The sequence below is a fragment of the Ammospiza caudacuta genome, chromosome 18 (genome assembly GCF_027887145.1).
Source record: "Ammospiza caudacuta isolate bAmmCau1 chromosome 18, bAmmCau1.pri, whole genome shotgun sequence".
Lineage (NCBI taxonomy): Eukaryota > Metazoa > Chordata > Aves > Passeriformes > Passerellidae > Ammospiza > Ammospiza caudacuta.
Window position 1 is genome coordinate 12,211,112 of NC_080610.1, and position 26,247 is coordinate 12,237,358.

At 50.8% G+C, this 26,247-nt stretch overlaps 2 protein-coding genes across 5 annotated transcripts in view; one reads left to right on the forward strand and one right to left on the reverse strand.

Moving 5' to 3' along the window:
• HECTD4 (HECT domain E3 ubiquitin protein ligase 4) overlaps positions 1-17,246 on the forward strand; it is a 68,171-nt gene extending 50,925 nt beyond the window's left edge. For all 3 annotated transcript variants that reach the window (XM_058816575.1, XM_058816577.1, XM_058816578.1), the window contains exons 61-76: positions 231-1,537; positions 2,971-3,178; positions 3,743-3,966; positions 4,048-4,199; positions 4,584-4,690; positions 5,482-5,605; positions 6,951-7,141; positions 8,018-8,164; positions 9,055-9,174; positions 9,275-9,430; positions 11,212-11,315; positions 12,042-12,263; positions 12,601-12,767; positions 13,168-13,363; positions 13,621-13,843; positions 14,646-17,246. In XM_058816575.1, coding sequence (XP_058672558.1) covers positions 231-1,537; positions 2,971-3,178; positions 3,743-3,966; positions 4,048-4,199; positions 4,584-4,690; positions 5,482-5,605; positions 6,951-7,141; positions 8,018-8,164; positions 9,055-9,174; positions 9,275-9,430; positions 11,212-11,315; positions 12,042-12,263; positions 12,601-12,767; positions 13,168-13,363; positions 13,621-13,843; positions 14,646-14,782 — 3,785 coding nt within the window. In that variant the 3' untranslated portion in view covers positions 14,783-17,246. The remainder of the gene's footprint in view (positions 1-230; positions 1,538-2,970; positions 3,179-3,742; positions 3,967-4,047; positions 4,200-4,583; positions 4,691-5,481; positions 5,606-6,950; positions 7,142-8,017; positions 8,165-9,054; positions 9,175-9,274; positions 9,431-11,211; positions 11,316-12,041; positions 12,264-12,600; positions 12,768-13,167; positions 13,364-13,620; positions 13,844-14,645) is intronic.
• A 549-nt stretch (positions 17,247-17,795) lies between these two features.
• TRAFD1 (TRAF-type zinc finger domain containing 1) lies at positions 17,796-26,186 on the reverse strand. Of its 2 annotated transcripts, XM_058816814.1 has the most exons (11): positions 25,830-26,186; positions 24,297-24,432; positions 24,172-24,225; positions 22,699-22,996; positions 21,346-21,609; positions 20,903-20,976; positions 20,518-20,721; positions 19,571-19,694; positions 19,079-19,376; positions 18,608-18,686; positions 17,799-18,491 (listed from the first exon to the last, which is right to left on the reverse strand). In XM_058816814.1, exons 1-11 carry the CDS (start codon positions 25,877-25,879, stop codon positions 18,450-18,452), a joined length of 1,623 nt encoding a protein of 540 aa, XP_058672797.1. In that variant the 5' UTR covers positions 25,880-26,186; the 3' UTR covers positions 17,799-18,449. The 2 variants fall into 2 exon arrangements, with proteins under 2 accessions (XP_058672798.1, XP_058672797.1); XM_058816815.1 differs by lacking the exon at positions 24,172-24,225 and having other exon boundaries at positions 17,796-18,491.
• Positions 26,187-26,247: the final 61 nt, after the last annotated feature.

The following is a 26,247-nucleotide window of genomic DNA, read 5'->3' on the forward strand; positions in this document are numbered from 1 at the left end:
GCTCACTTGGAGGGCTTAGGAAACAAAAACTACAGTTGAAATTTTCTGAGCTCTTCCACTGTAATGAAATTTTCTTCAAACTCCAGAAACTTTCTGTTGATTTGCAGTTCTTGGAATAACCTTTCTGTCTTTCTTATTGCTGCCATGACGTTGAAATTCACTTTTTAAAATGTTACTTTCTGCTAAGAGTGGAACGCTGCTGACTGCCATGCCTTGCCTTCTTCCCTCAGGGAACTTCCTCTGGACAACTGACATGGCAGCATGTGTGAAGGAATTGATCTTTCACCTCCTGGCTGAGCTGCTTCGCAAAATCCACAACCTGGAGCAGAAGAAGAATCCAGCAGGATTGTCCTCATCCATTGCCCTGCAGCTCAACCCCTGCCTGGCCATGCTCATGGCCCTGCAGTCAGAGCTGCACAAGCTCTATGATGAGGAAACCCAGAACTGGGTATCTGGCAATGCCTGTGGTGGCTCTGGGGTTGGAGTGGCCGACCAGGGAAGATTCTCCACGTACTTCCATGCCCTGATGGAAGTGTGCCTGGCTGTGGCAGAAGTCACCTTGCCCATCAACATGAGCGTGACAGCCAATGTGATCTCATCCACCAGCGCCCCAAATCTCAGTGATTCTTCCTCCTCATCCTCATCTTCACCAGGGCAAACACCACAGAGCCCAAGCTTGCTGTCCAAGAGGAAAAAGGTCAAAATGAAGAGGGAGAAAACCTCATCTTCAGGGAAAAGAGCTTCATCCAGGGCAGCTGAGACAGATGCAGCGCTCCTCAGCATCGGGGGCAGCAAGCCTGAGGACATGCTGTGGTTCCACAGAGCTCTGACCCTGCTGATCATCCTCAGGCACCTGACAAAGAAGGACCCCCAGGGGCTGGGTGTGACCAACGATGCTGTGGCAGACGCCTGCCAGGCCCTGGTGGGCCCCACAGCCCACAGCCGCCTGCTCGTCATCTCGGGCATCCCCACGCACCTGGAGGAGGGCACCGTCAGGAACGCCATCAGGAAAGCCTGCAACGCCCACGGGGGGGTCTTCAAGGATGAGATCTACATCCCTCTGCAGGAAGAGGATCCCAAAAAAACCAAGGACAAAGCAGAAGGAGGAGAGTGCAGGACGGAGCTGGAGAAGCCGACGGTTTCCAGCAGCGCCGACAGTTTGGACATCAGCAGCTCCAGCAGCGTCACCCCCGCCATGAGCGTCAGCGCCTCGGCCTCCACCAGCCAGGCCTCCCTGTGCAGCTCCCAGGGCTTGTCCCGCACCGTCAGCGACATCTCTGGGGACCAGTTCCAGGCAGGGCTGGAGCTGCCCATCCCACCTGGATTGCTGGAGCAGCCCCACGTGGTGTCCAGCCAGGAGAGTTTGGATCTTTCCCACTGCAGCACCGGGAGCCTGGGCAGCCTGGGCAGCCTCGGGGAGCCCCTGGACAACGTGGAGACGGCGTCAGTGTCAGACGTGGGCTCCATGTACACGGTGACATCTCTGGACAATCAGCCACTGCTGGCACGGCCCATCAAGGGCTTCGCTGTGGTGGAGGTAACTGAGAGGGGCTTCTGGGGCCAGGGGTTATGGGGAATGGGTTCTCACTCTAGGAACTGGCTTTTTCCATGGTCAGTGTATGTCTAAGAGCATGGGAGACTGGGAGTTGGACAGGATGGCTGAGGAGCACAGATCTCCCAGTCTTGGGAACAATCCCTGTATCTCAAAGGACACAGGGCACCCAGTAGTGGAGTGATCCAGCAGCAAGTGGAGAACAGAATGAAGTAAAGAAGAACTGCTGTGTGTTCCAGCATGTAGAGCTCATTTTCACAGAGTGCTGCTGAAGCCAAGGCCATAAATGAATCTTAAGGGATTAAATTCCTGGAGAATTGGTGGCTGTGGAGCACAGCAGCCAGTGCAGCTTCCATCTGGGGAAATCTTTAAACTGCTTTGCAGTGGTTGGGGAACGTGTTAGGAGAAAGATCAAATAATTTTCCCTTTCATATTCCTTTCTCTAAGATTTGTTCTGGCCATTGCTGAGATGAATTTAGAGATTGGGGCCCTTTTGGTTTAACCCACAATGCAGTTATTTAATGTTCAATCAGTTCCTTTTCACCTATTTTGAACCACCTATGGATTTCTCTATGAAACTACTTTAGGAGAGATGATAAATTTTATTGCTATCTGGTTCCAGATTAATTTTTTAAAGCATTGTGGGTGGTTGCCATTAGTGCTGGGTCACTCCAGGTGTTCAGCTCTGCACAAGAACCTTCCTCTCTGCTGTTTCCATAGATGGCCTGCTGGAGATTTATCAGGACTTCCAAAAGCACAGCCATTCCTGATAGCCTGGGAATGGAGAGAGATGTTTTTGTATAGTCTGGGATTGTATCAGTTCCTCTTTTAGGAGAAAATCAGCTTATTCAGATGAAAACTCTGCAAGTTCCTATTCTTGAGCTGTTAATTGACATGAAGACATCATTGAAATAAAGCATTAAGTGTGGAGAGAAAGCTGCCAGAGTGTTCACATGGAAACTATTCCAAGTCTGGAGCTGCTCTGGTAGTGGTTATTCTGGGAATCAAAGGAAGTTGCTGTTCCCCTCCCCAGTCTGTGTAGCTGAGGCTTCAAAGCCTGTGCTAATTGAGATTTTCAGAGTGGAGAATTGAGGCAGGGACAGCAGAGTTACAGACAGTGCCAGCTTACCTGGCTGGCACCTTCAGCTCCTTCCCTGCTGTTCCCAAGGGTTGAGAAATGGAGTAGCTGGATCAGAGCTGTGCCTGGTTATCCCAGCATGAGGATTTCAGTGCTCTCAGAAAGCCTTTTCTAGGCTGAACCTGAATTTGGGCATCAAATTATTGATGCAGCAGAGAAGAGAAGCAATAATGATTATCAGAATGGGGAGAGAGATGGAAGCTTAAACCCCAGATTCCTATGAATGGCAGTGAATTTGTTTTCTCAGGATTGCTGTGAACTAACTTCATTATTTGTACAGATAAGGTCAAGAGCTAAAATAGAGAAAATCCGAGCCAGCCTCTTCAACAGCAGTGACCTCATTGGCTTGTCCAGCCTGGATGGGGAGGATGAGCTCATGGAGATGTCAACTGAAGAGATTTTAACTGTTTCCACTGTAAATCAGAGTTTGTTTGACACCCAGGGGAGCCCAGCACTAGAAGATTATTTCAATGATAAGTCAATAAAAGGTAGGTGGTTTGATATTGGCAGATCCCTCCTGTGTTCAGCATTTTGGGGGATGAACAGGGCTCAGACTCTCCTTGGTTCAGTATAAATCAGGAGTGACAACAAGCCAGGGAGAAATTCCACAGATTTATCCCTCCAGGGGCTATTTGCAAGCTGAACTTTGCTCAGTTGTCCACCCTGCTAATCAAATAAATCATAAATAAATAAACACTCCTCATCAGCACAAAAAACTACTGATTAAATTCTTTAGGGATTTTTTTTTTTTTGAGAAAATAGCCACTGAAATAACTTTTGACTGCTAGTTCAGTTGATGGGTGTTGGTGTCTGCCTGCACAACATAATTTTTATCCTGGCATGATAAATAAGCTGCTTTTTTCATCCACACTACTCCCTCAAGTAATAATTACAGGATGTGGCCAGTTCTGTATTTAATGGGGTACAGAAGGAGCAGGTTTTTCACTGAAAAAGTGATTTTTTTTTTCCCTTGCAAAAGGGATTTTCACATTTCAAATTCTAACCAGTTCTCATGGTATGTTGTACCAAATTATTGATTTTCTTTTAATTAGGTGAAAAACTGGTCCCAGGTGCTCGGGAAGTTCTCACAGAGATCTTTAAGAGCTGTGTCCATTCAGAACAAATGCTGAGCCTGACTCCAGCCAAGCCCATCAAGGTGGCTGACATTTACCTCAGCAAGGAGCAGATCAATTCCCAAACCCCTGGGAATCTCCTCCACGTCTTCTTCACCAACGTCCGCCCTCCCAAGAAGGTGCTGGAGGACCAGCTCACCCAGGTAGGGCTTTGCCAGCTGTTCTCAGCCTCTTCTGGTGTCACTTGAAAGCACTGGGTGATGATTCACTTTTTGTCTTGGAAGATTTTAAGGAAATATGGAGTTCCCAAGCCCAAATTTGACAAGAGCAAGTACAACAAGGCAGGCAAGGAGCAGCACCCAGTGAAGGTGGTGAGCACCAAGCGCCCGGTGACCAAACCCCCCACCAAGGAGAAGTCCATGCTCAACAGTGTCAGGTGGGTGTCCTCAGCCCTGTGGAATATTGGATTTCACTGTAAAAATCCAGGTTTTTATCCCCCATCCCTCTGTGCTCCTGTGTATGGGAACAGGGAAACACTTGGTGTTAATGTCAGAGCATCTCAGGTTTCTGGAAATTATTTGGCAAAGTGTTTCTTTTTCCAGAGATTGGGGTGGAGTTGTTGGGATCTATTTATAGAACATTGGAATTGTGTTCATCAGTGTTATAGCCCAGTGCACTTGTTCCAAAACACAGATCAGGTTTGGAGTAATCCATGGCAGGAGTGGGACTGGATGGGCTTTAGGATCCTTCCAAACAATTTTGGGGTTCTGTGAACAAATGAAAGAAAACTTTTGATCCTAACACTGACTTTGTCCCTTAGCCGAACAGCCTTAAGTGAGAAGAAACCCACTGTAAAGCCCAAATCTCCTGAGAAGAGCAAACCTGAGGAGAAGGACCCTGAGAAGTCTCCCACTAAGAAACAGGAAGGTGGGAGCTGCAGAGAATTTTTTATGGTTTTATCCTATAAAAATATTTTTATTGACATGTTTTTATGACTTCATGATTGATTTGGTTTATCTTTATTTCTAACAAATCTAACTACATTTTTTAAAATAGTGATTTAAAATGCTGCTTTTATTTGTACCTCTGTGAATCTGGGCCCATCAGTGTGAGAGCAAACAGTTCTTGCAGCAGAGTGTAGGACATGTCAGTAAACCAGGCAGAAAAATTCCTGTGGGATGTAGTTCCAAGGCTTTGGTATAGTGAGGGTTTGGGATGTTATGGATTTGAACTAGGTGGGTTTTAATTGTGCTTAACAATTTATATTGGGAAATTCTTCAGTTACAAGTGGGAAATTGGGTAAAAAAGATGATTGAGATAGCTCAGAGCTTCTGGAGGAGACAGCACAGCCAGGGGGGACAGGGGTTGTGCTCAGAACTTTAGTCTGGTGGAAGAGTGGGCAGACAGGAGTTTGGACTCCCTTCTTCCTGGCAGGAAGTGCCAGGTTAGCTGAGAAAAGGGGAATTTCAGCATCCAGCCAAGCAGGGATAGAGGGAGGTGTTCCAGAGGAGCAGAGGGGAATTTGAGCCCTTTAGGGCAGTGAGAAGGGAGTGACTGAGGTGGACCTGACCATTGTGTGATAGATGGAACTCCCCAGAAAGGGTCCATGGCGGGATGGGACAGCAGGAGGAAGCTGGCAGCAGCCACCTCCTGCTCCTGGTGGGGTGAGAACTTCATGGCAAGTCATGAACTCTTTGCTGGTCCACGTTTGGTGGCAGTTCCTGAGGAGAAGTACCTGACCCTGGATGGATTTCACCGGTTCGTGGTGGACCGCTCCAAGCAGGACATCCGGAGCGTGTGGAGAGCCATCCTGTCCTGTGGCTACGACCTGCACTTTGAGAGGTACAGCCTGCAAACCTCTCTGAGGAGGTGATACTCACTGTACTCTTTAAAACACTTGGGATCAAGTCTTCCTAATCCAAAAAGCTTTAACACTCCCACCCGTGGCTGCAAGGCCTGTAAGGAAATCAGTTATTTCCTCAAAATACATTTTAAAGGTCACTTACTGTCCAAATGCAGGTCCTAATTTCTTGTGCACAGCATGACTGACAAAATCAGATGCCACAGTGTCCTTTAGAGCTTCCAAGCTGTATAATAAATTACCTGAAGGGAGCTGTAGCTCCATGTCTGTCCCTGGTTTCCTTCCCCAGCCAGTGCACTGGGTCATTCTTTAACTGGCAGGGTTGTTACTGGGTCAGAAATGCTTTAGAAGAGGGAACTGTTAAATTTCTTCTTAATATTGTAGAGGAAGAAAGTCCCTTAAATGAATTCTCCTTATCTGCCTGTGTCAGGCCATAGGCTAATTGCCCCTTATCATCTCCAGAGGAGATAGTGCACTAAGAGAGCTTAATAGGCAATGCCTTTGTGCCTAATTATTTAATACCAGTGATGAGAAGTGGCTGATGAATCAGCTTTTGGCCTCACACTGGGATTCTTGGCATGGAACAGCTCTGCTCAAGGAAAGGGGAGTGAAGAGCAGGGCACCAGCTTGTACTCCAGGTGTGTTGGGGTCTCTAGCTTGTCAGAGTGACCCCAAGAAAAGTTGGAAAGTCTCTTTTCCCAGCCTGATGCTTGAAGGAGGAGTCAGGGCTCTTCATTTCTTATTCTCAAGGTTGTTTATGGTAACTTACCTATAAAAAAATTTCTCCTGTCCAGCCGAGGTTCGCTCAGCACAACAGCCCAGGCACTCTGCCTGCCCCCGGAATGCTGTTATATCTTTATACTAAAAACTACTTATACAATATTTACAATTGCTTTCCAATACCTATCACCTATGTTAGACAGTGAGCTTCTACTCTAAACCAATCTGTAAGTGCCAACATCACAGCAGAAGATGGAGGCCAAGAAGAAGAAGGAGAAAGGCTGGACATGCCCAGATCCCTCCATCTTGCCCCCTGAATCCCCATACTAAAAACCCCAAAATCTACTTTTTCACCCTGTGATAAATTCACTGTCATGCTACTTAATTTGTCATGGCTTGCAGATCTTCATCTAAGCTTGGTAACTTGCTCCACAGGTCATAATCAAAACCACAGGGGCATCTTGGCCTCTGTGCCGGGGTCTCTGAGATCCCTGGCAGGGCTCTTGGCTGCTCAGGACAGCCAGAGGGATGGCTCAGGTGCAGTTTTACTCCAGGTGTGTTTGTCCAGCACCCTGTGAGCGAGCAGCCGTGCCCTGTCCCCCGCAGGTGTGCCTGCGTCGACGCGCGGCACGCGCAGAAGGCGTCGCGCAAGTGGAGCCTGGAGATGGACGTGGCGCTGGTGCAGTACATCAACCGCCTGTGCCGCCACCTGGCCATCACCCCCGCCCGCCTGCACCCCCACGAGGTGTACCTGGACCCAGCTGATGCTGCAGACCCCAGGATCTCCTGTCTCCTGAGTATGTGGGTGGTTGGGATAGAGGCTTTCTTCAGGAAAAGGGTTGGGAGCGCTCCTGGTGTTCCTTTGGAGGTTGGGTGTGACCGTGTTCACAGGGGTCTGAGGATGAGGGAAGAGACAAGGATCTGACTCCATGTTTCAGAAGGCTTGATTTATTATTTTATGATATATATTACATTAAAACTATACTAAAAGAATAGAAGAAAGTACTTCATCAGAAGGGTTAGCTAAGAATAGAAAAAGAAAGAATGATAACAAAAGCTTGTGGCTCAGACAGAAAGTCCACAGCTGACTGTGATTGGCCATTAATTAGAAACAACCACGTGAGGCCAATCACAGATGCACCTGTTGCATTCCACAGCAGCAGATAATCATTGTTTACATTTTGCTCCTGAGGCCTCTCAGCTTCTCAGGAGGAAAAATCCTAAGGAAAGGATTTTCCATAAAAGATGTCTGTGCCAGTGTTGGGGGCTTGGTGGGATGAGGGGAGTGCTGGGTCTGGATCTTCTCTCTCCTTGGGTGTCAGGGGTGCACTGCAGCTGCTCCCTGCTCTCCAAGCAGAATTTCCAGGTCAGGCTGGAGCAGGAAGTACATGGTGGGTCCAGCTTGCAGGGGAAAGAAGGCTGGATTTCCAGATTTTAGTCACCTAAATCCTGGTCTAAGTACTTTAGGAGGAAAATTCAGTGATAATGGGAGACTCTGGACTCACACCCAGAGACTGGAGATCCCAGAAGGAGCATCAGGGATGCTGTTCCTGCGTCCTCAGCACAGGAATCAGAGGGGCTGCTTTGTGTGGCTCATGGCCCAAACCTGCTGGGGCTTGCAGGAGGTGGAGCAGGGATCTGTTCCTGTCCTGACTGGGAGTTTCCCTGTGCAGATGTCCCCGTGGAGAGCCTGAGGCTGCGCTTTGCCCTGCTGCAGTCCCTCAACACCACCCTGGAGACTTTCTTCCTGCCCCTGGTGGAGCTGCGCCAGAGCGAGATGTACGGGAACAGCATCGCTGCCCTGCTGCAGGAGGCAAAAGGTCAGCTGGGCACTGACCACAGGGCACTGCTGCAAGGCACTTCTCTCTTGGTTTGCTTTTAAAGCACAGGGAGATTATCCTCATGACACCACAACCGCAGAGGAAGTTGTTCCATCTTCTGTGTCTGTGGGTCTTTATCCTCTTGGGAGTATCCAGAAATCAAAGCTTTGTTAGTTAACAAGCAGGTCAGGTGAAAGTGTCAGGACTTCCCTGTTTGAGCATTTTCTTGATCTTGCTAATGCTACAAGTGTATCAGAGTATTTTTACAGCTTTCATTAGACATCAAAAAAACCCCAGATCTGGGACATTACATTGCCCAGATTTGTTTTATGAAGAATTAACCGGGGGTGTCAGTGTGTGAAAGGAGTTTCTTGTATTGGCCCAGCTGGAAAAAAAAAACACTTTTGAACCAGTGTGGGGGAGTAAGGAATGTTCAGAGATTTCTCTTCACAGAGATATGAGGTATTAAATATATTTTTGGGGCAGTGTCACAGCCCTATTTTTTATCATTTCTTGCCTGTAGCTTTACTGTCAAAACATCTCAGACTGCTGAAAACTATTTGGCAAAATGTTCCTATTTACAGAGATTGTGGTGGAGTTGCTGAGATCTAATTATAGAACATTGGAATTGTGTTCATCAGTATTTCATCCCAGTGCACTTATTCGAAAAAATATGAGGAGCAAATAGATGGGACTTGGAGAAACCTGGACTGTGGAAGGTGTCCCTGGTGGAACTGGATGAGTGGAATCATGGAAATGATACTGTGAAATACTGTTTTAAAAAATTTTAGATTAGCCATGTCTCAGAAGGAGAAATTTTTATTCTATCATTTTCCACTGGAGAATTTCAGGGGTAGATTAACTCTGCTGAAATGTGTTTGTTTCTTCAGGTTTAATCTTTTATGACACAAAAGTCACTGTCATGAACAGAGTGCTCAATGCCACTGTCCAAAGAACCGCTGACCACGCAGCCCCGGAAATCACCCTGGACCCCCTGGAGATCGTTGGAGGTACAGCAAGCACCGATCCTTCCCAGCAGCTCAGAGCTGCTTTCCCCCAGCTCAGCAGCTCTGTGAGGCTGGGGGTTCACTTTCCCTTTGTGTTGGACAGGGGAGATCCGTTCCTCAGAGAACTCCTACTTCTGCCAGGCCGCGCGGCAGCTGGGCTGCGTCCCCTCGTCCCAGCTCTGCGTCAAACTGGCCAGCGGGGGAGACCCCACCTACGCCTTCAACATCCGCTTCACCGGCGAGGAGGTGCACGGCACCAGTGAGTGCAGGGACAGAGGGGACAGGGAGTGCAGGGGACAGGGACAGGGCAGCAGGGCACCAGGGAGTGCAGGGACGGGGACAGAGGGGACAGGGAGTGCAGGGGACAGGGCACCAGGGAGTGCAGGGATAGGGTACAGGGAGTGCAGGGGACAGGGTCAGGGGATCCACTTCACTGGCAAGGAGGTGCACGGCAGCAGGGAGTGCAGGGACGGGGACAGAGGGGACAGGGAGTGCAGGGGACAGGGACAGGGCAGCAGGGAGTGCAGGGAAAGGGGACAGGGAGTGCAGGGAAAGGGGACAGGGAGTGCAGGGGACAGGGCAGCAGGGCACCAGGGAGTGCAGGGGACAGGGTCAGGGGATCCGCTTCACTGGCAAGGAGGTGCATGGCAGCAGGGAGTGCAGGGACAGGGGATGGGGCACCTGGGAGTACAGGGCACCAGGGAGTGGGGACAAGGGGACAGGGCACCAGGGAGAGGGAATAGGGGAGTCATGGCACATCGGGGAATGGGGACAGGGGTGCCATGGCACCAGGGAGTGGGAACAGAGCACCAAGGAGTGGGGACAGGGGCTCTATGGCACCAAGAAGTGGGAACGGGGGTGCCATGGCATGAGGGAGTAGTGACAGGGAGTCCATGGCACCAGGGAGAGGGAATAGGGGGTACATGACACCAAGGAGTGAGGGCACAGCTCCATGGCACCAGGGAGTGGGCACATGGGGATAGGGCACCAGGGAAGGGGGATGTGGGGATCCATGACACCAAGGAGTGGGGACAGGGGTGCCATGGCATCAGGGAGTAGGGACAGGGCATCAGGGAGTAGGGACAAAGCGACAGGGTACCAAGTGAGTTGGGACAGAACTCCATGGCACTCCCTGGTCTGCCCAGGGAGGTGATGGAGTCACCATCCCTGGATGTGTTTAACAAAAGCCTGGATGTGGCACTGGGTGCCAGGGTTTAGTTGAGGTGTCAGGGAACAGGTTTGACTCAGTGATCTTAAAGGTCTCTTCCAACCATGTGATTCTGTGATTCTGGCACCAGGGACAGGGAACAAGGGGGTCATGGCACCAGGGAGTGGGGACAGGGACAGCCCAAGTGGCATCCCCCAGGGACAGCCCAGCTCTTCAGCACAACCTGCCTCATGTGGACTTTAAGGAGCAGCATTCCCTTGTGGGTGGAAAAAGAATGGGACCCCCCTGAAATGTTTGCACCTCAGTGTTTGCACCAGGAGGAGACTGGGTTTAACCATGGGATGAGGGATTTCAGCTTTGCAGAGCTGTTCCATGGGGTGTTTATTGAGGCAGATCCCAAAGAACAAAGGGATCCCTGCTCTCCAAATCCACGTGGGCTCTGCTGGTCCTTGGTGGAGATCCATGGGGGAATGTGGAGCCAGAGAGCCCAGAACACATTTCTGACATCCCCAGCTCTGTCACCTGTCTGAGGTGTGAAGGGAGTGTACAGCCCTCAGCTGAGCCAAGGCTCCATGGAATCTTCTCCCAAGGGGAATTCTTGTCTGCTGAAAGGCTGTGGTGGTACTGACAGTGTTTATCAGGAGATAAATGTTGTGGCTGTGGCTCAGCAGCTGTGCTGATCCCTGGAGCATCCCCTCCATTGTTGTAGGACAGCCTCATCCATCTCCTAATCCAGCACCAAATCCCATTTGCAGGCCAGCTGGTAGAACAAATATTCCTGCTGTTCTTAGAGTGCTGGAAAGCAAAGCAGCATTTAGGGATTCAGCAGGAACAAAGGAATGTTTTCACTGTTTTCCCTTTCTCTTTTCCAGGTGGATCTTTCCGTCACTTCCTTTGGCAAGTGTGCAAAGAGCTCCAGAGCTCCTCCCTCTCCCTGCTCCTGCTGTGCCCCAGCTCTGCTGTCAATAAGAACAAGGTGTGAGATCCCAGTGCCAAAAATAAGGGGATTTTCTCTTTTTGAATGCTGGGTTAGAACAGGAGTGGGACATTGGGTCAGAGGTGCAGAGAGAGGCCTCAGATCCATGAAACCAAGCAGATCCCATATCCTGGGAGAGCTGGGAGTTGGTGATCCCATGGTGCACCTCCTGTGTGCAGCAAAATGGAACAGAATTTTTATTCTGTGGCCTTACTCCAGGAATGTCACCAGAAAAGTCTGTCAGGTTGCCAGGAGAATAGGATGCTCCATCCATGCTATTTAGTGTCTTATTTGCTAGAAACAAGATAAAGCTGATAGTCCAAAGAATTCTCAGTAATTCCTTCCTGGGAATGTTCTTAGGGTAGGAAACAGTTTGATTCCCTCAGCTTAAGACCAACTGCGTAGCAAACCTGGCTCTGCAAATCCAAGCTCAGAAACATCCCACAGCTGAAAGGCTTGGATATCAAACTGATGTAACAAGTCCAGAAAATGCTGTAAGTGTTGATCAACAGCTTGGCAAAATGGGAACCAACCAAAATGGAGTTGATTTGGTCAGGAAGTGCTAAGATAAGGTGATAGCAGTGTGTAAAACACAGGGACTCCTGCTGTGCTGGAGCAGATCCTTTGGTACCCAACTGCACATTTCCTGCCTGGAGCAGGAAGGATGCCCTGGCACAGCCAGCCCCTCAGGCTGTGGGCAGCTGCTCAGTGCTGTTTCCTCCACAGGGGAAGTACATCCTGACCCCCAGCCCCATCACCTACGCCGAGGAGCAGCTGTTCCATTTCTTCGGGCAGCTCCTGGGCATCGCCATCCGCGCCGATGTTCCTCTGCCCCTGGACCTCCTGCCCTCCTTCTGGAAAACCCTGGTGGGAGAGCCCCTGGATCCTGATGTGGATCTGCAGGAAGCTGATATCCTCACCTACAACTATGTCAAAAAGTTTGAAAATGTAGGTTCCTTCTTCGTCTTCCCTGCTTTTCCTCAGGATTCCCCCATGGCACAAATGTGCCTGCCCTCGCTGGTGGCTGCCAGGTGGTTTTTGTGGCAGCAGGGTTGGGAGATGGGTTGATTCCTCTTGGATGCAGGATTTTACATCCTGTTGCCTTGGAGAAGTTCCCCACACTCCCAGCTGGTGGAATTCCAGCTTCTGAAATATTTACTGGAATTGCTAAACCAGGCCAGAACCCCTAAAGCAGGATTTTGCTGTTGGAGTCCCCATTGTGGGGACACCTGTGAGGAGGCAGTGCCATGCTGGTGACCAGGTCCTTGTCCTTGCTCTGTGACAGATCAGTGACGAGACAGAGCTGGAAGCGCTGTGTGCCGAAATCGCCTCCCAGCACCTGGCCATGGAGAGCCCCGACTGCCCCAACAAACCCTGCTGCAAATTCACCTACCTGAGCCTCACTGGGGAGGAGGTGGAGCTGTGCCCCAGGGGCAGGCACATCCCTGTGGGGTAAGGAGCAGCCTTCCAGGCAGGATGTGGCACAGAACATCTCTGGAATCGTTCTCCAAGCACAGCCTCTCCAGAGGTGCTTTTGTAACAAGTTGCAATGATCTGGGAAAGCTTTGCTTTGTGAGAAGGTGGCAGAACTTGGGATCAGTGGTGCTGTTTGGCTCTGTAAGGGACAGAGGAGCAGGGCTGGTCCCAGCTGTGAGGGATGGGCAGGTGGGAGGGGAGGAGGAAGTGGAGGACAGCAGAATTAACTGGGAAGCATCGGAATGGAAAGTGTGTATTGCCAATTCTGGATTGTTCTAGATCAGGATCTCTCCATAAAACCCTTCCCTGTGTAACACAGGTGGGGCTCAAGGGCTCTCCCAGGAGATCTCCCTCAGCCAGGTCTCTGCCCCTGCAGGTGGGAGAACAAGGACGTGTACGCGGCCGCCATCCGGAGCCTGCGCATGCGGGAGCTGCAGAGCCCGGAGTGCATGACAGCAGTGAGGGCAGGGCTGGGCTCCATCATCCCCCTGCAGCTCCTGACCACGCTCACCCCCCTGGAGATGGAGCTGAGGACCTGTGGCCTTCCCTACATCAACTTGGAATTCCTCAAGGTGCTTTGGCCACACTCCTGTGGGACACAGAGAGGGGGATCCTCCTATGGGAAGGTGGAGGGGAGAATCTTCTGGTTTTGGTTCCTCAGCCAGGACATCCTTTGGGAGCTGCTTTGCCCTCAGGGAAGTTTATTAAGATTTCACTTGATTCAGGAAATAATAGGGTGGGGTTTGTGCAGAGAGAAGAGTCTGAACTGGGGAAAATTCCTGCAGGGAGAGGGGTGAGCAGCAGTGGACATGTGTCCCTGTCCCCTCAGGCACACACCATGTACCAGGTGGGACTGATGGAGACCGACCAGCACATCGAGTTCTTCTGGAGCGCCCTGGAGATGTTCACGCAGGAGGAGCTGTGCAAGTTCATCAAGTTTGCCTGTAACCAGGAGAGGATCCCCTTCACCTGCCCCTGCAAGGACGGCGGCCCCGACACCGCCCACGTCCCCCCCTACCCCATGAAAATCGCCCCCCCTGACGGCGCCGCAGGTACGGAACCGAGGGAGGGGAGGGAAGGGAGCTGCTGCTGCTCCCAGCTCTGGGCCCCTTCAATGAACAGTGACAAAGGAGGGCCAGGTGGTTATGGGGGTAAATCAGGAGAGAATTGGGGTTTAAATGATGTAAAACTAAAATTTCACCTAAAACTTGAACTACATCCAGTGGGGAGTTCCCTGCCCATGGTGGGAGAGTGGAACTAGAGCTTTAAGATCCCTTCCAATGCAGACTGTTCTGGGATTCTACCTGTAGAGATGTAGAGACACTTTGCTATTTGTCTGAAATTAAACTATTGGGAAAATACTGGCATGAGGCCTGATGGGAGAATCACAGAAACATTTACAATTCAAAAGCCCCACAAGAGGCAGGGATAGGATTTTGTTCACAGAGGTCTTAGGATGAGGGAAGAGATGAGGATCTGACTCCATGTTTTAGAAGGCTTGATTATTTTATGATATATATTATATTAAAACTGTACTAAAAGAATAGAAGAAAGGATTTCATCAGAAGGCTGGCTAAGAATAGGAAAACAAAGAAGAATGATAACAAAGGCTTGTGGCTCGGACAGAGAGTCTGAACCAGCTGGGCTGTGATTGGCCATTAATGAGAAACAACCAACATGGCCCAATGACAGATGCACCTGTTGCATTCCACAGCAGCAGATAATCGATGTTTACATTTTGCTCCTGAGGCCTCTCAGCTTTTCAGGAGGAAAACTCCTAAGGAAAGGATTTTCCATACAAGCTGTCTGTGCCAGTGTTGGTTTGGGTGTAACCCCGGCGGTGCTGTCGCGCAGGGTCCCCGGATTCGCGGTACATCCGCGTGGAGACGTGCATGTTCATGATCAAGCTGCCCCAGTACTCCTCGCTGGACATCATGCTGGAGAAGCTGCGCTACGCCATCCACTACCGCGAGGATCCGCTCAGCGGCTGAGCGCGAGCAGGGAACGCCTGGAGGTGACTCCGTGACTCTGCCCAGTGGAAGGAACCCCTTCAGTTCCCATCCAGCGCCTCCCCTGGGATGAGCTGGGGGTTAATTTATTTCCTGAACCTTCGTTCCCATTACAGTAATTCCCGGAAGACTTCCATTTTGTATTCGTAGACTTTGTGGTGGACTGGTTCTTTTGCTGCCTTGTTTGTGGAATATTTGTAGGATAGTTTAGTAAAGACCGGTTTGTGTATAATTTAATTTGGGGGGAAGAAACCTTTCCACCTGTACATTTCTAATTTTGTAATCCACAATGGTCTGCCCCGTGCAAACACCACTGGCAGGGAGGGCATTCTGAGGCCAGGAGCCCTCAGAGGGGAAGGCTCATGGATCGCTCTCCCTGAGAGGTTTTTGAGTACAAAAATGCCAGGTTTGGGTGTGGGGAGGGAATCACTGCATGGGCAGGAGCAGAGCACAGGCAGGATTTGTGGCACTTGCTTGAGGTTCGAAGCAGAACTTTGCTGCCAAACTGCTTTTCCACCTTTGCACCACTTTCCTTGAAATTTTTCTAAACTCTGACCAAGCACATGGGGGCTGCCACAGGGAACTGGGGGGTTCAGCTCAACACTTTTGGGAAAATTTCTAATAGAACAGTGAAAGGGTTGTGATTCCGTTGGGTTCCTGCCCTAGATGTTCTTGAATGTCTGCTTTGCTTAGCAACAAAATAATTTATTGTAATTAAAATACGAGCAGAACAAAACAGCTTCTCTCCAAAGGGTGTAAGATACCACAGTCCATCCCAAAATCCGGGACTTTATCCCATTTCCCAACGAGCTCTCAGAACAACCAGGAGGTGCTCAAACACCTGGAACTCGTTTTTGTACTCAAATATCTTTGATCCAAGAGCAAATTACCCTAAAAACCTCTGACACCCGGCAGGAGGACAAAGCTCCTGTTCTGTGTGGAAAGCTGGGAGGCAGCTGCGGAGCAGGAACAACTCCGCGTTTCACTGGTGTTCTGTGGAATGTTCTGGATGGTTCAGAGCAGCCCCTCCACAGGTGTCTCATCCCTCAGCAGGATTTCTGGGACACTCCAGCTCTGCTGATCCCTCGGATCCTGAGTTCTGAGGAAGAGACGATCCCGGAATCCGTCGGTGCTGTCCGTGAGCCGAGTGCCGGCGCGGAGCCGCCTGGGAGGCTCCGGCTGAGGTGACCAAACCTCCAGCTCGGTGTCCCCTGGCTCCAGAACAGCTCCTGGGAATCCCAAATGTATTTATTGTACATTATTGTGAATAGTGGGAACGCTGAGTGCGTGGGGTGTGGGAGAGGCGCTGTGAGTTGGGGATGGGTGTCCTTGTTCTTCCGTGAGCGAGTGGGAATGGGAGTGGGAATGGGAATGTGTGTGCAGCACTCGTAGGTAGTCGTCGGCATCCGGAGTCTCCCAAGCCCGTGGTTAGGAAGCTGTTACCCTCCCAATGCATATTGCCCTGTCCAGGGAACAGATCCATGTAGGAAGAATATTTACTCTTGAATCTCGTCCATTTCCTGGTAGAAGCGTTGATGTAGCTCAGAAACCACTCGGAGCAAGCGGGAACACCTGGAGTTTACAAAGACCAAGGGAAAAGGAAGCCGAAGGGGCGGCTCGGAGCCGGTTTGTTCCCAGACAGGAAAGGTGGGGAGCACTGGCTGGATTCCATGGCAGAGCTGTGGCCCAGGCTGGGCTCTCCCTGGGCTTTCCTGGGGTCCAGCTCCAAAATGCTGAGGGGCTCCGTGTGCCAGCGGTTCCCAAGGCTCCAGTTCCAGCTGTGAGTGAGAAGCTGCTGCTGCTGTGTGGGTGCTCCTTGAGGAAGCACATCCGAGTGGAGCACACTGCACCCGGCCCCGGGCGTGTGCTGGAACGTTACTTGATCCGTATTTATTACAGTTAATTATTTATGATTACAAATAACGAACTTCTCGTCGCTGCCGTTTGCACCTGGGGGTGTAAATGAAGCTTCTTCTACAGGACAAATGTCGCACCAATAACCAACTTCCATCGACTTTGGTTTGTTCTGGAGAACAGGATGAGCTCCACAAGAGGAATTGTGGGAGTTTTTTGGCTTTTTTTTTTTTTTTTTTTTTTTTTAATTCCATACTCCTGGGAAGGAAGTGCTGCGGCACCTCAGCTGTGGCTCAAATGGCCTTTTAATTGAAGCTTTTCTAATCATCCTTAATTCCTCGTGCTTTAAATGAACTTGACATTGTCTGTACTAGGCTTGTTTGTCGAAGCAAAGATTGGTTTGTGATGATTATTATTATTTTTTTTAATATATATTCATTCAGAATGTAAAATTATACTAAACAATGGAAAAACTCTGGAGCTGGGTATTAGGTCTAGCTTGGTGTGTGTCCATCTCGGTTCCATACACGGCATTAACCTGTAAGTGCTCTTGGCCATCGAGTGTACACCTGCATAAAGGAGATTCTTAACATCCCTGGAGGTGTTTGTGTCCTTCTTTGGGGTGCAGGGAATGGGATCTATGCTGGAGCTGCCTGAGGCAGAGCAGGAAGGGCAGAAAGGGAGCTGCTGTTCTCTGTTGCAATCCCACCTCTCTGGGATCTCTGGGTGTGCTTGGAACAGGAGGAAATGTCAGGATTTTGTACCACATGGAAGCAGGGCCACTGCTGGGGTTATTCCTTGGGGATATTCCTTGTGCCTGAGGCACAGCACAGGCTCTGCCACCTCAGTCATTATTTGTCATATTTAATGATTCCTGACCCACAGCACCCTATTATCCATCCCAAACCTCAGGGACCAGCTCCCATTCCCTGATCTTCCCACAGCCCTTCTCCCCAGGAATGGGAAGAGGAGAGCTTTGGTGTCCCTGTTTTTAAATACTTTATTCTTTTCTTGTGTAAATAAGCACATTTGGTGGGAGCATCTGTAAAATGTCTTTATTTTAGGAGGAAGTTCCCTTCAGCCTTCGTTGGATGGAGCTGGCACCTGAGGCAAGGCCTGGGTAAGGACCCTAATTAGCCAGGGGTGGCCAATTAACCTTTCCAGTGCCATCTGCTGTACCTCCTTAATTAGGCTGATGCTCACAGGTGTTATACAGGATCTGCTCCACTTCCCAAAGTCCCAGGGATTCCAACAGTAACGGAACCCAGGGAATAATGGCAGGAATGGATCCTCAGCAGGGGCTGTGCTCCTGTGTCACCCTAGGGGACAGATGGCACTGCACAACAGTTGGGGACAGCATCAGAGAAATTTTATTCCAAGAAACTTAAAAAGCTTTAAACTTGAAAATGCAGCACTGAGAAGCCTTGGAGCCCCAACCCTCAAACCTGCTCTGCGTGGGACAGGTCTGGAGCACAGACTGCTCCCTGTTGGTGTCACCAGCTGTCCCTGAGGATTCCATGGCAGGACTCACACAGAGCTCAGGGTGGCACAAGGAGCCCACACGGACACAGAACTCAGGTGGGGCCCAAGGTAAGACTCAATTTGATGCCTTGGGGGTGGTGCTCGAGGCAATCAGAGACATAAAAACCTTAAGTTTGCTCTCACAGATTAAAAATAGAGATTTAGAAAATGGTCACTGCCTAAAAATTGAAGCTCAGTGTCAGAATTTGCTTGCAGGAGTCTGGCAGAGCCCAGGGGCAGGGCTGGGTGCTCCATGTTCTCCACGGGCCCTGGCTCACTCCTCCGGGTGTCCGGCTGCTGGGCTCTGGCCTTTTGCCTTATGGGAGGGGGAGAAGAAAAATGTTGTTTTCAAATAGGACTTTGTAAGGGGAGGGCTGTGAGAAGCAGCTCCTTGTGCTGGCAAAGCCACCAGGAGCTGCCCTGCAGCCTCACCTTGGAGCTCCTGCGCCGGAGGCCGCTGCGCCCGTCCGACAGCCCCAGGCTCCTTCCTGCTGCTCCTGTGGCACCAGAGCTGTGGGACAGGGACAGGCTCAGAGGAGGCAAAGCCACCCGTGCTGGATCAACACAGCACAGCAGGGAGAGGGAGAGGCCCTTGAGTCTCCTCTGACCCTGGCCCAGATGTTTCAGAGCAGAACCAGCTCCTGTTCAGAGCCCAGGTGAGAACAGAGCACTCACAGGTAACAAGGCTTTAACCTACACTTTATCCCAGTGACCACTGGGTCTGTTCTGTTTTGAGATAAAAACCTAAATTTGTTGATTTGTTGTTTGAAACTCTGATAAGAACCAGCCAAATTCAACTGAGTGAATCTGAAAGCTTTGGAAAACCCTTTCAGGCACAGGCAAGCCAAGGGGCTCCACATTTGCAGCATAAGAAGGGGAATGGAGCAGAGGGAATGGCATTACCTTGGCTGGGCTGGAGAGGCTCTGGAGGAGCTGGCAGTGAAGGTTCCTGCCTGGAAGTGCTGAGCAGCTCTTGCCCGGGGTGCTGTCCCAGCTGCAGAGTCACCTCTGTCCTTCCGTGTCCCCTCAGTGCCACTGCCCTTGCCGGGCCTGCCCCGCGCGGCCAGAGCGTCACCGGCCCTCCCAGGAGGGGACAGTGCCACGTTCCCAGCCTTGGCCACCTCCGTCCTCAGCCTGGTGCCTGCAGCAGGGCACAGCCCCAGCTGCCCAGAGCCCTCTGCGTGCCAAGGAGAAACATCTCCTGCATGGACAGGAACAGCAACTTCAGCACCAGGAACAACCCCAGTGTCCACCCCAAGGACAGAATTCCAGTGATTTAATCCTCCCTCCCTGAGCCCAGCCCAAGAGCAGAGGATGAAGATTTCTGAGAGAGAACAGGGTAAGAGAATCTCCCCAGGGAGCTCAGGGCAGCTCAGGCTGTTGCTCTGCCCACACCTTGGTGCCGGATGCGTCGCCGAGCCGGCTCTGGTGATTCCCGTCTGTCCCCGTGGGGCTGGGCTGGCACCTCCTGGGCTGCAGTGTCACCCGTGGGGCTGGCAGGGCGCAGGTCACAGTGGTGCTGCACAGAACACACAGGGCTGCTCAGATGCAAATTCCTGGGAAAACTGCAGAGCAGCAGCACTTGGGGATGTTAAGGTGAGTAGGGAATTGTGGAATCCCAGAATGGTTTAGAGATCTTAAAGCTCATCCAGTTCCATCCCCCTGTCAGGCTGGACTGGGCTTGGAGCACCCTGGGTTACTGAAGGTCCCTGCCCGTGGCAGGGGATGGGATGGGATGGGCTTCAACATCCCTTCCAAGCCAAACCATTCTGGGATTCTGTGATAAGCTCTGAAGTTTGAGCAGATCTCATTCCCAGATTCTGCTGTCCCCCAGGAGAGGAGAGGCCCAGAACAACCAACCCAAGCCCAGCTTCAGCAGCTTGTTGGGACTATGAACCATGGCACAGAGAATGGGTGAGCTCAGCATTCTCCCATCTTGTCTGGAGCAGCAGCAGATTCCAGAGGACTCTTTCCTGGACAAGCCACTCCCAGAGTCTGTTCCCTCCTTCCCCTCCCACCCAGTTTCACCCCTGTGCTCCTCTCTCCCCTCAGCTGACTCATCCAGGCTTCAACTTCATTTTCTGTGTGATTCAAACATTCTGATTGTGCAACTTCAGGCCCTTTTGTTTAGTTTCATTTCAAGAGCTTTCAAATTAATCCAGTACTTTTCCGGAGGAGCCTCAGTGCAGCACAACCCTTCACATGGATCCCAGAGCTTTGGGTGGGGAGTTCTGAGCCAGGGGCAGCTCCCTGAATTCCTGGAATGTGCCACAAGAGCCCCTGGGACTGGGCCCATCCTCAAACAATGGGATGTGACCAGCAGAGCCTGTCCTGTGCAGTACCTGGTGATGAAAGAGAATCTCCTCTTCCAGCTGGATGCCACAGAATTCACATGGAATCATGATGTCTCCTTCTGCCTGCACAGCTTGGGGCTGGGCTGAAGGGACAGTCCTGTGGCTGTTGGAGTCCCCACTGTATTCCCATGGACTTGGAGAAGAACTTCTCTTGCTGAACGAGGCAAAGGCACTTGCTGGGTTACACCCTGTCTGTTACACAAACAACATGGAAAAATCACCTCTCCTGATGAGCCAGGTGGGCACTGAAAACCACTTTCCTTGGCAAAGACCCAGAGTTCTCCCAGTGTCACCCACACCCTTCCACACCCTCTCAGTGACAGCCACAGAAAAGTCATCACTGCAAACCCCAGGACACAAGGAAATGTCAAACCTGGTGAAGGATCAGATCTTCAGCAGGACACAGCTCCTCACAGAACTCACAGGGCAACATGGTCATGTCCTTGTCTGTAAGAGAAGGAAGGATTTCATCCTCTGTGAGCCTGGTAAAAACTTCCTGCTGCATCCTGAAACCTGTGATGCCATTTCTCCCTCAGAACAAGCTGCACTCCAGGTCCCCCCAGATCCTCCTTCCCACCATTTTTACTTCCACAAGAACCTTGTTTCCCACCTGGGCTCCCACCACACACCAAGGTCAGAAACCCACTCATTTAATAAGCTTTTATTTCTTCCCTTACTGCTTTGCTTTAGGAGTCTCAAAGTGACTGATTTTCACCTTTTAAAATACTTAGATAATCTTTAACATTCCCAATCCAAATTTTCCTTTTCCCCTCCCCTCAGATTTAAGGATAAACCCCACCACAACAGTGTTTATACCTATTTTGCTGTGGTTTGATGTGCTAAAGGAGCCTGGAGAGTCACAGGAGAAGATGCTGGACAGCTCTGTTGCCCCAAGGTGGGCAGATTGTCCAGGCTCTTTGGTGTAGTCACATTCCCAGAAATCCCTGGCAATGTCAGCTGCAGTGTTATGCTGAGCATTATTCTCACTCTGCAGGCTGAGAGCCAGCACATAGTCCAGGTCAGCATTCCAGTCTTCGGCAAGATGGGGATGAAGGAGTTCAGGTCTCTCTAGCTCATCCCCTTCAAAAGAGAAACATTGTAAATTGGGGAGAACATCAAACCTGCCAGCAGTAGCTCCCTCTGGACATCAGACCCAGCCCCAGGGTTTCTCCAGGAGTTCAGCATCTCCAAGCCAAGGACACCTCTAACAAATCCAGGAGGATGGAGAAAAATCATAGCCCAAATTACAGGGAGCAAACAACTCCAGTTTCATTTTTAAGCCAGGTACTTTGAGACAAAAAAAAAAAAAAAAAAAGAAGTAACTGGGCTTTTATCCCAGGCACCTCAGCACTCCTGGCTTACACCTCATTCCATGGGTAAACATTCCCCCTGGTGCCTCTGGAGCATTCACTATCCTGTAATTCCACAGAAAGGAATCACAGAACCTCACACCTGGACCAGCTACCAAATGACAGCCAGTTCTTCTTCCTCTGTCCACTTTTTCCTTACTTTTGATTTCTTTGGGCTGCTCCCACAAATGCCCTTAAGATTCTTGTCCTTAGGGGTTCTGCCCCTTAAGATTTTCTCTTTAGGGGTTCTGGTCCCTTAAGATTCTGTTTTTGGGGGTTCTGGTCCCTTAAGATTCTGTTTTTGGGGGTTCTGTCCCTAAAGTTCTGTGTCTTTTAAGATTCTGTCTTTAGGGGTTCTGTCCTAAGGTTCTGTGTCTTTTAAGATTCTGTCTTTAGGGGTTCTGTGTCCTAAGATTCTGTCTTTAGGGGTTTTTCTTTAGGGGTTCTGCCCCTTAAGATTCTATTTTTAAGGGTTCTGTGTCTTTAAGATTCTGTCTTTAGGGGTTCTGGTCCCTTAAGATTTGGTCTTTAGGGGTTCTGTCCCTAAGCTTCTGTATCTTTTAAGATTCTGTCCCTAGGGGTTCTGTCCCTTAGGATTCTGTCCTTAGGGGTTCCGGTCCCTTAAAATTCTGTTTTTAGAGGTTCTGCCCTTAAGATTCTGTCCTTAGGGGTTCTGTCCCTTAGGATTCTGTCTTTAGGGGTTCTGTCCCTGCAGTTGTGTCCTTTCAGGGGTTCTGTCCCTGAGGTTCTGTCCCACAGCCCCTCTAGATCTCTTTTCCCAGCTCTGGCTCCTCCCCAGCCCATCCCTGGTCTCCGGTACCTGCTCCCCGCCGCTTCCCCGTGGCTCCACCCTCACTCGGGGACGCGGTGGCGCTGTCCGTGTCCGGTGTGTCCGGTACCTCCGGTGTCCCGCAGCCCCGGGCCGCCCTCTCCGGTGTGCCCCGAGCCCCGCAGAGTCGCGGGTGCTCCGGCAGCTCCCTGAGCAGGACGTGGCGGCCGCAGCGGCCGCAGGGCTCGGTCCTGGCCCCGCAGTAGAGCTCGTGCTCCTGGAGCTTGTTGAAGGCCAGCTGGATGTCACAGAACTGGCACAGCACGGGCCGCAGGGGACACGAGGACGCCTGGAAAACACAGGGGGTTACTCTTGCCACGGGGACACGGAGTTTCCTCAGCTTTGGAGCTCTGCTGTGTCCTCAGCCACGTCAGGAACAACCTGGAGTGAGCTACAACGTGGGAATGGGTTGGAGGCACAAACTCAGCAGCCGGAGCTCTCCAGATGCTCAGGACATGATTCTAAATCTGCCAGGGTCACGTGGAGCTTTCTGGATTTTCCTTTTCCCCTCCCCTCAAATTTTATTCCTATTGTGCTGTGGTTTGATGTGCTAAAGGAGCCTGGAGAGTCACAGAAGGTGTTGGACAGCTCTGTTCCCCCAAGGTGGGCAGATTGTCCAGGCTCTTTGGAGCTTTAGATACAACCCAAAATCCAGTTGTATTCCACAGCACAGCTAAAATCCACACTGGTTTTTAGGGAACAGACTTACACTGCATTTACTGCTCAACAAGAACTGTTTGGACATGTTTTTTACCCACAGTGAACCCCCTTCAGAAGGGGTTAAAAATAGGTAAAATATGTGATATTTGCAGATGCTGCACTAATAAATTATCATCATTTGCTTTATAATCCAAAAGCACCACACACACACACACACACACACAGAGGCAGGATTAGCTACTCCCAGGGTTTAGAACTGGACAGATTTCCACAGAAAATCCTTTTTCCCTCAGCAATCAGCAGGCTGAGGTGGCAGCTCCAGAGCTGCCTCTAAAGGAGCCCACAGGAAAGGAATAGATGACATTTATAACAAGATTGTCTGTGACAGCAGCCAACTGGATTCAGAACTCAGAAAATCCCACTCTGGCCTATTTTAGCTTATTTTACAGGCTATTTTTAAAGTCTGTTTGGACAGATTGAGTTATTAAAAGTCACATAATGGCTCCAGCAGAAACATGAAACAGGAAAGGAATGAAAAAAGTCAAGTCAATCATACTTTAAATAGCTATTTTTCAACTGGCAAGGACAAAAAATCACCAATTATCACAGATACCCATTTGATATGAAGCCCTGAGTGGCTCCAGGACTTGAGGGCAGTTTCCAATCCCTTCTCCCAGAGGGTGTGAGTTTAGGAGCATCACTCCATAAAGGATGCACAAGCCCCAGGCTGACAGAAAAGCTCTGGAACGATCAGTGAAACACCAGAGCATCCCCCAAGGGTTCAATAACATAAACTCCACCAACCTCATGATCCTTCAGGAGGCTGCTCTCCATCTTCATCCTGCACTTGCAGGTGACCTAGAGCAGAGAGAGCCCATGAGAAGGATTCCCAGAGGAATGAGCAGCTCCAGAGCAGAGATGTCTCTCACCTGCACGTGCTCAGACTCAATGTGGTTCTTCATCTCAGACTTTGGGATGGAGTCGCTGCAGAAGGGGCACATTTCAATGTTTCTTCTACAGTGGATTTCATGGATGATGAAATTGACTGCAGGAATGTCCTTTTTGCTGTGAGAAAGTCGCTGAGGTTACTGAGCAGAAACTCACCGACAACAAATCCAAGCAGTTGTTCACAACAAAAAGATAATGCTAAGAAAGATTTCAATGAATTCATGGTTTGAAGTGAGCAGAGAAAGGCCCAGCCAGGCCTCGGTATTTGTGTATTTAACATGTAAAAGTGACACTGCATTCAGATAAAATCCAGGTGGATTTATTTCCTTATGTGAAAAGCAAATCTGGCATAACACAAACAAGTTATCGCCAGGGATCAAGTTAATAAATTAGTCTGAGAAGATAAAAGTTTCTTCCTGAAAATAACTTGGCTCTGAGAAGTCAAACAGTGCTTTGGAAAGCAGTCAAACTTTTTTTATACCTGACAGATTCTGTTCCAGGATAATGGATCCATGGAATGGTTTGGGTTGGAAGGGACACCCTTCACAGAGCAGGCTGCTCAGAGCCCCAGCAGTAACAACTCTGCTCAAAATTCCCCAATTCACCTCATTTTACCCCAAAATTTCCCAATTCACCTCATTTCTAAGATGCTCATTTTCTGTCTTGAAACCAAAAAGAAAAGGACCAAAAGGATCTGAGGCACCTGGAGCTCAGTCCTTCCTCCTGCAGCATCATTTCTACATGGATCATCCCCTTTCCAAGAAATCCACCTTGAAAACACCTACATTAATTTTATAACCTTTTGTTTGCTAAACCCACAGCTGTTCTCTGCCCTACCAGATCCCAGGCAGCCAAAAGCCTGGCAAAGCAACAAAGTCCAACAGCAGCAACTGAACTGCACAGAACAAACAAGCCACGCTGATGTTGCAAAAAATTGTCTGGATTCTGATGTCTCTTGGAGAAAAACAACTACAGAAAAAGTTAATTTCTTTAGCTGCTTGAATTCGAGACGCGATTTGTGAGGTGACTCCTTATAAGCCACTGGGCTCTGCAGAGAGGTGTAATCAAAGAAAAACTTCCACAACAACCCTGCCCGCTGATCTATCCTCGTATTTCTGCTCCTGAGCCAGGGAACTGCTGAAGAAGAATTCGGAATCGTGTCTTTTGTGCGTGTCTCGCTGAAAAGCGAGCCTGGATTTCCACCCCAGCGTTTCGGTTTCTATTTCGTTCCCTGCTAAATCAGAAGGGAAATGCGACGCCCAAACGCTCAGGAAAGGCCCTACGGCCGTCCCCGTTATTTCACCGCGTTCCGGGGAGCTGAACCCCGATGTACCGGCGGGCTCGGTGAGGAGCTGTACCCCGGCGGGCTCGGTGAGGGCCGGCCCACACCGAGCCCGACCCTCACCGACCCCGGCCCCGGGCTGGCCCTCAGAGACCCCCGGCCCTCATCGACCCCCGGCCCGGGGCTGGCCCTCACCGGGGCTGGCACTCACGGACCCCCGGCCCGGCCTTACCAGTTGCCGCAGAGCCGGGACTCGGCCGCGGGCACGGCGGCGATGGCCATGGCTCCGTGCGGTGCCCGCTCCCCTCACAGCCCCGGGCACCGGGCCCGGCCGCTGCCGCCTCTGCTGCGAGGGACCGGCAAAAGTGAAAGCGCGGCCCTGCGGGGATCGCTCAGGGCTGCCGGTCCCGGGTCCGCCGGCCTGCTGAGGGTCGGTTGAGGGTGCCGGTGTCGGGTGCCAATCTCCGGTGCCGATCACCGGTGGCCCGCCCTGAGTCGGGTCGGGTCAGGTCAGGTCAGGTGAGGTCGGTGCCGATCTCTGACGCCCCCGCCCGTGGCGGTGCCGGTGTGCAGTGCCGGTACCGGTGCCCGGCGGGTGCCGGTGCCCCCCGAGTCCCGCTGCCCGCGGCGGCCCCGCCCCGCCGGCCCGT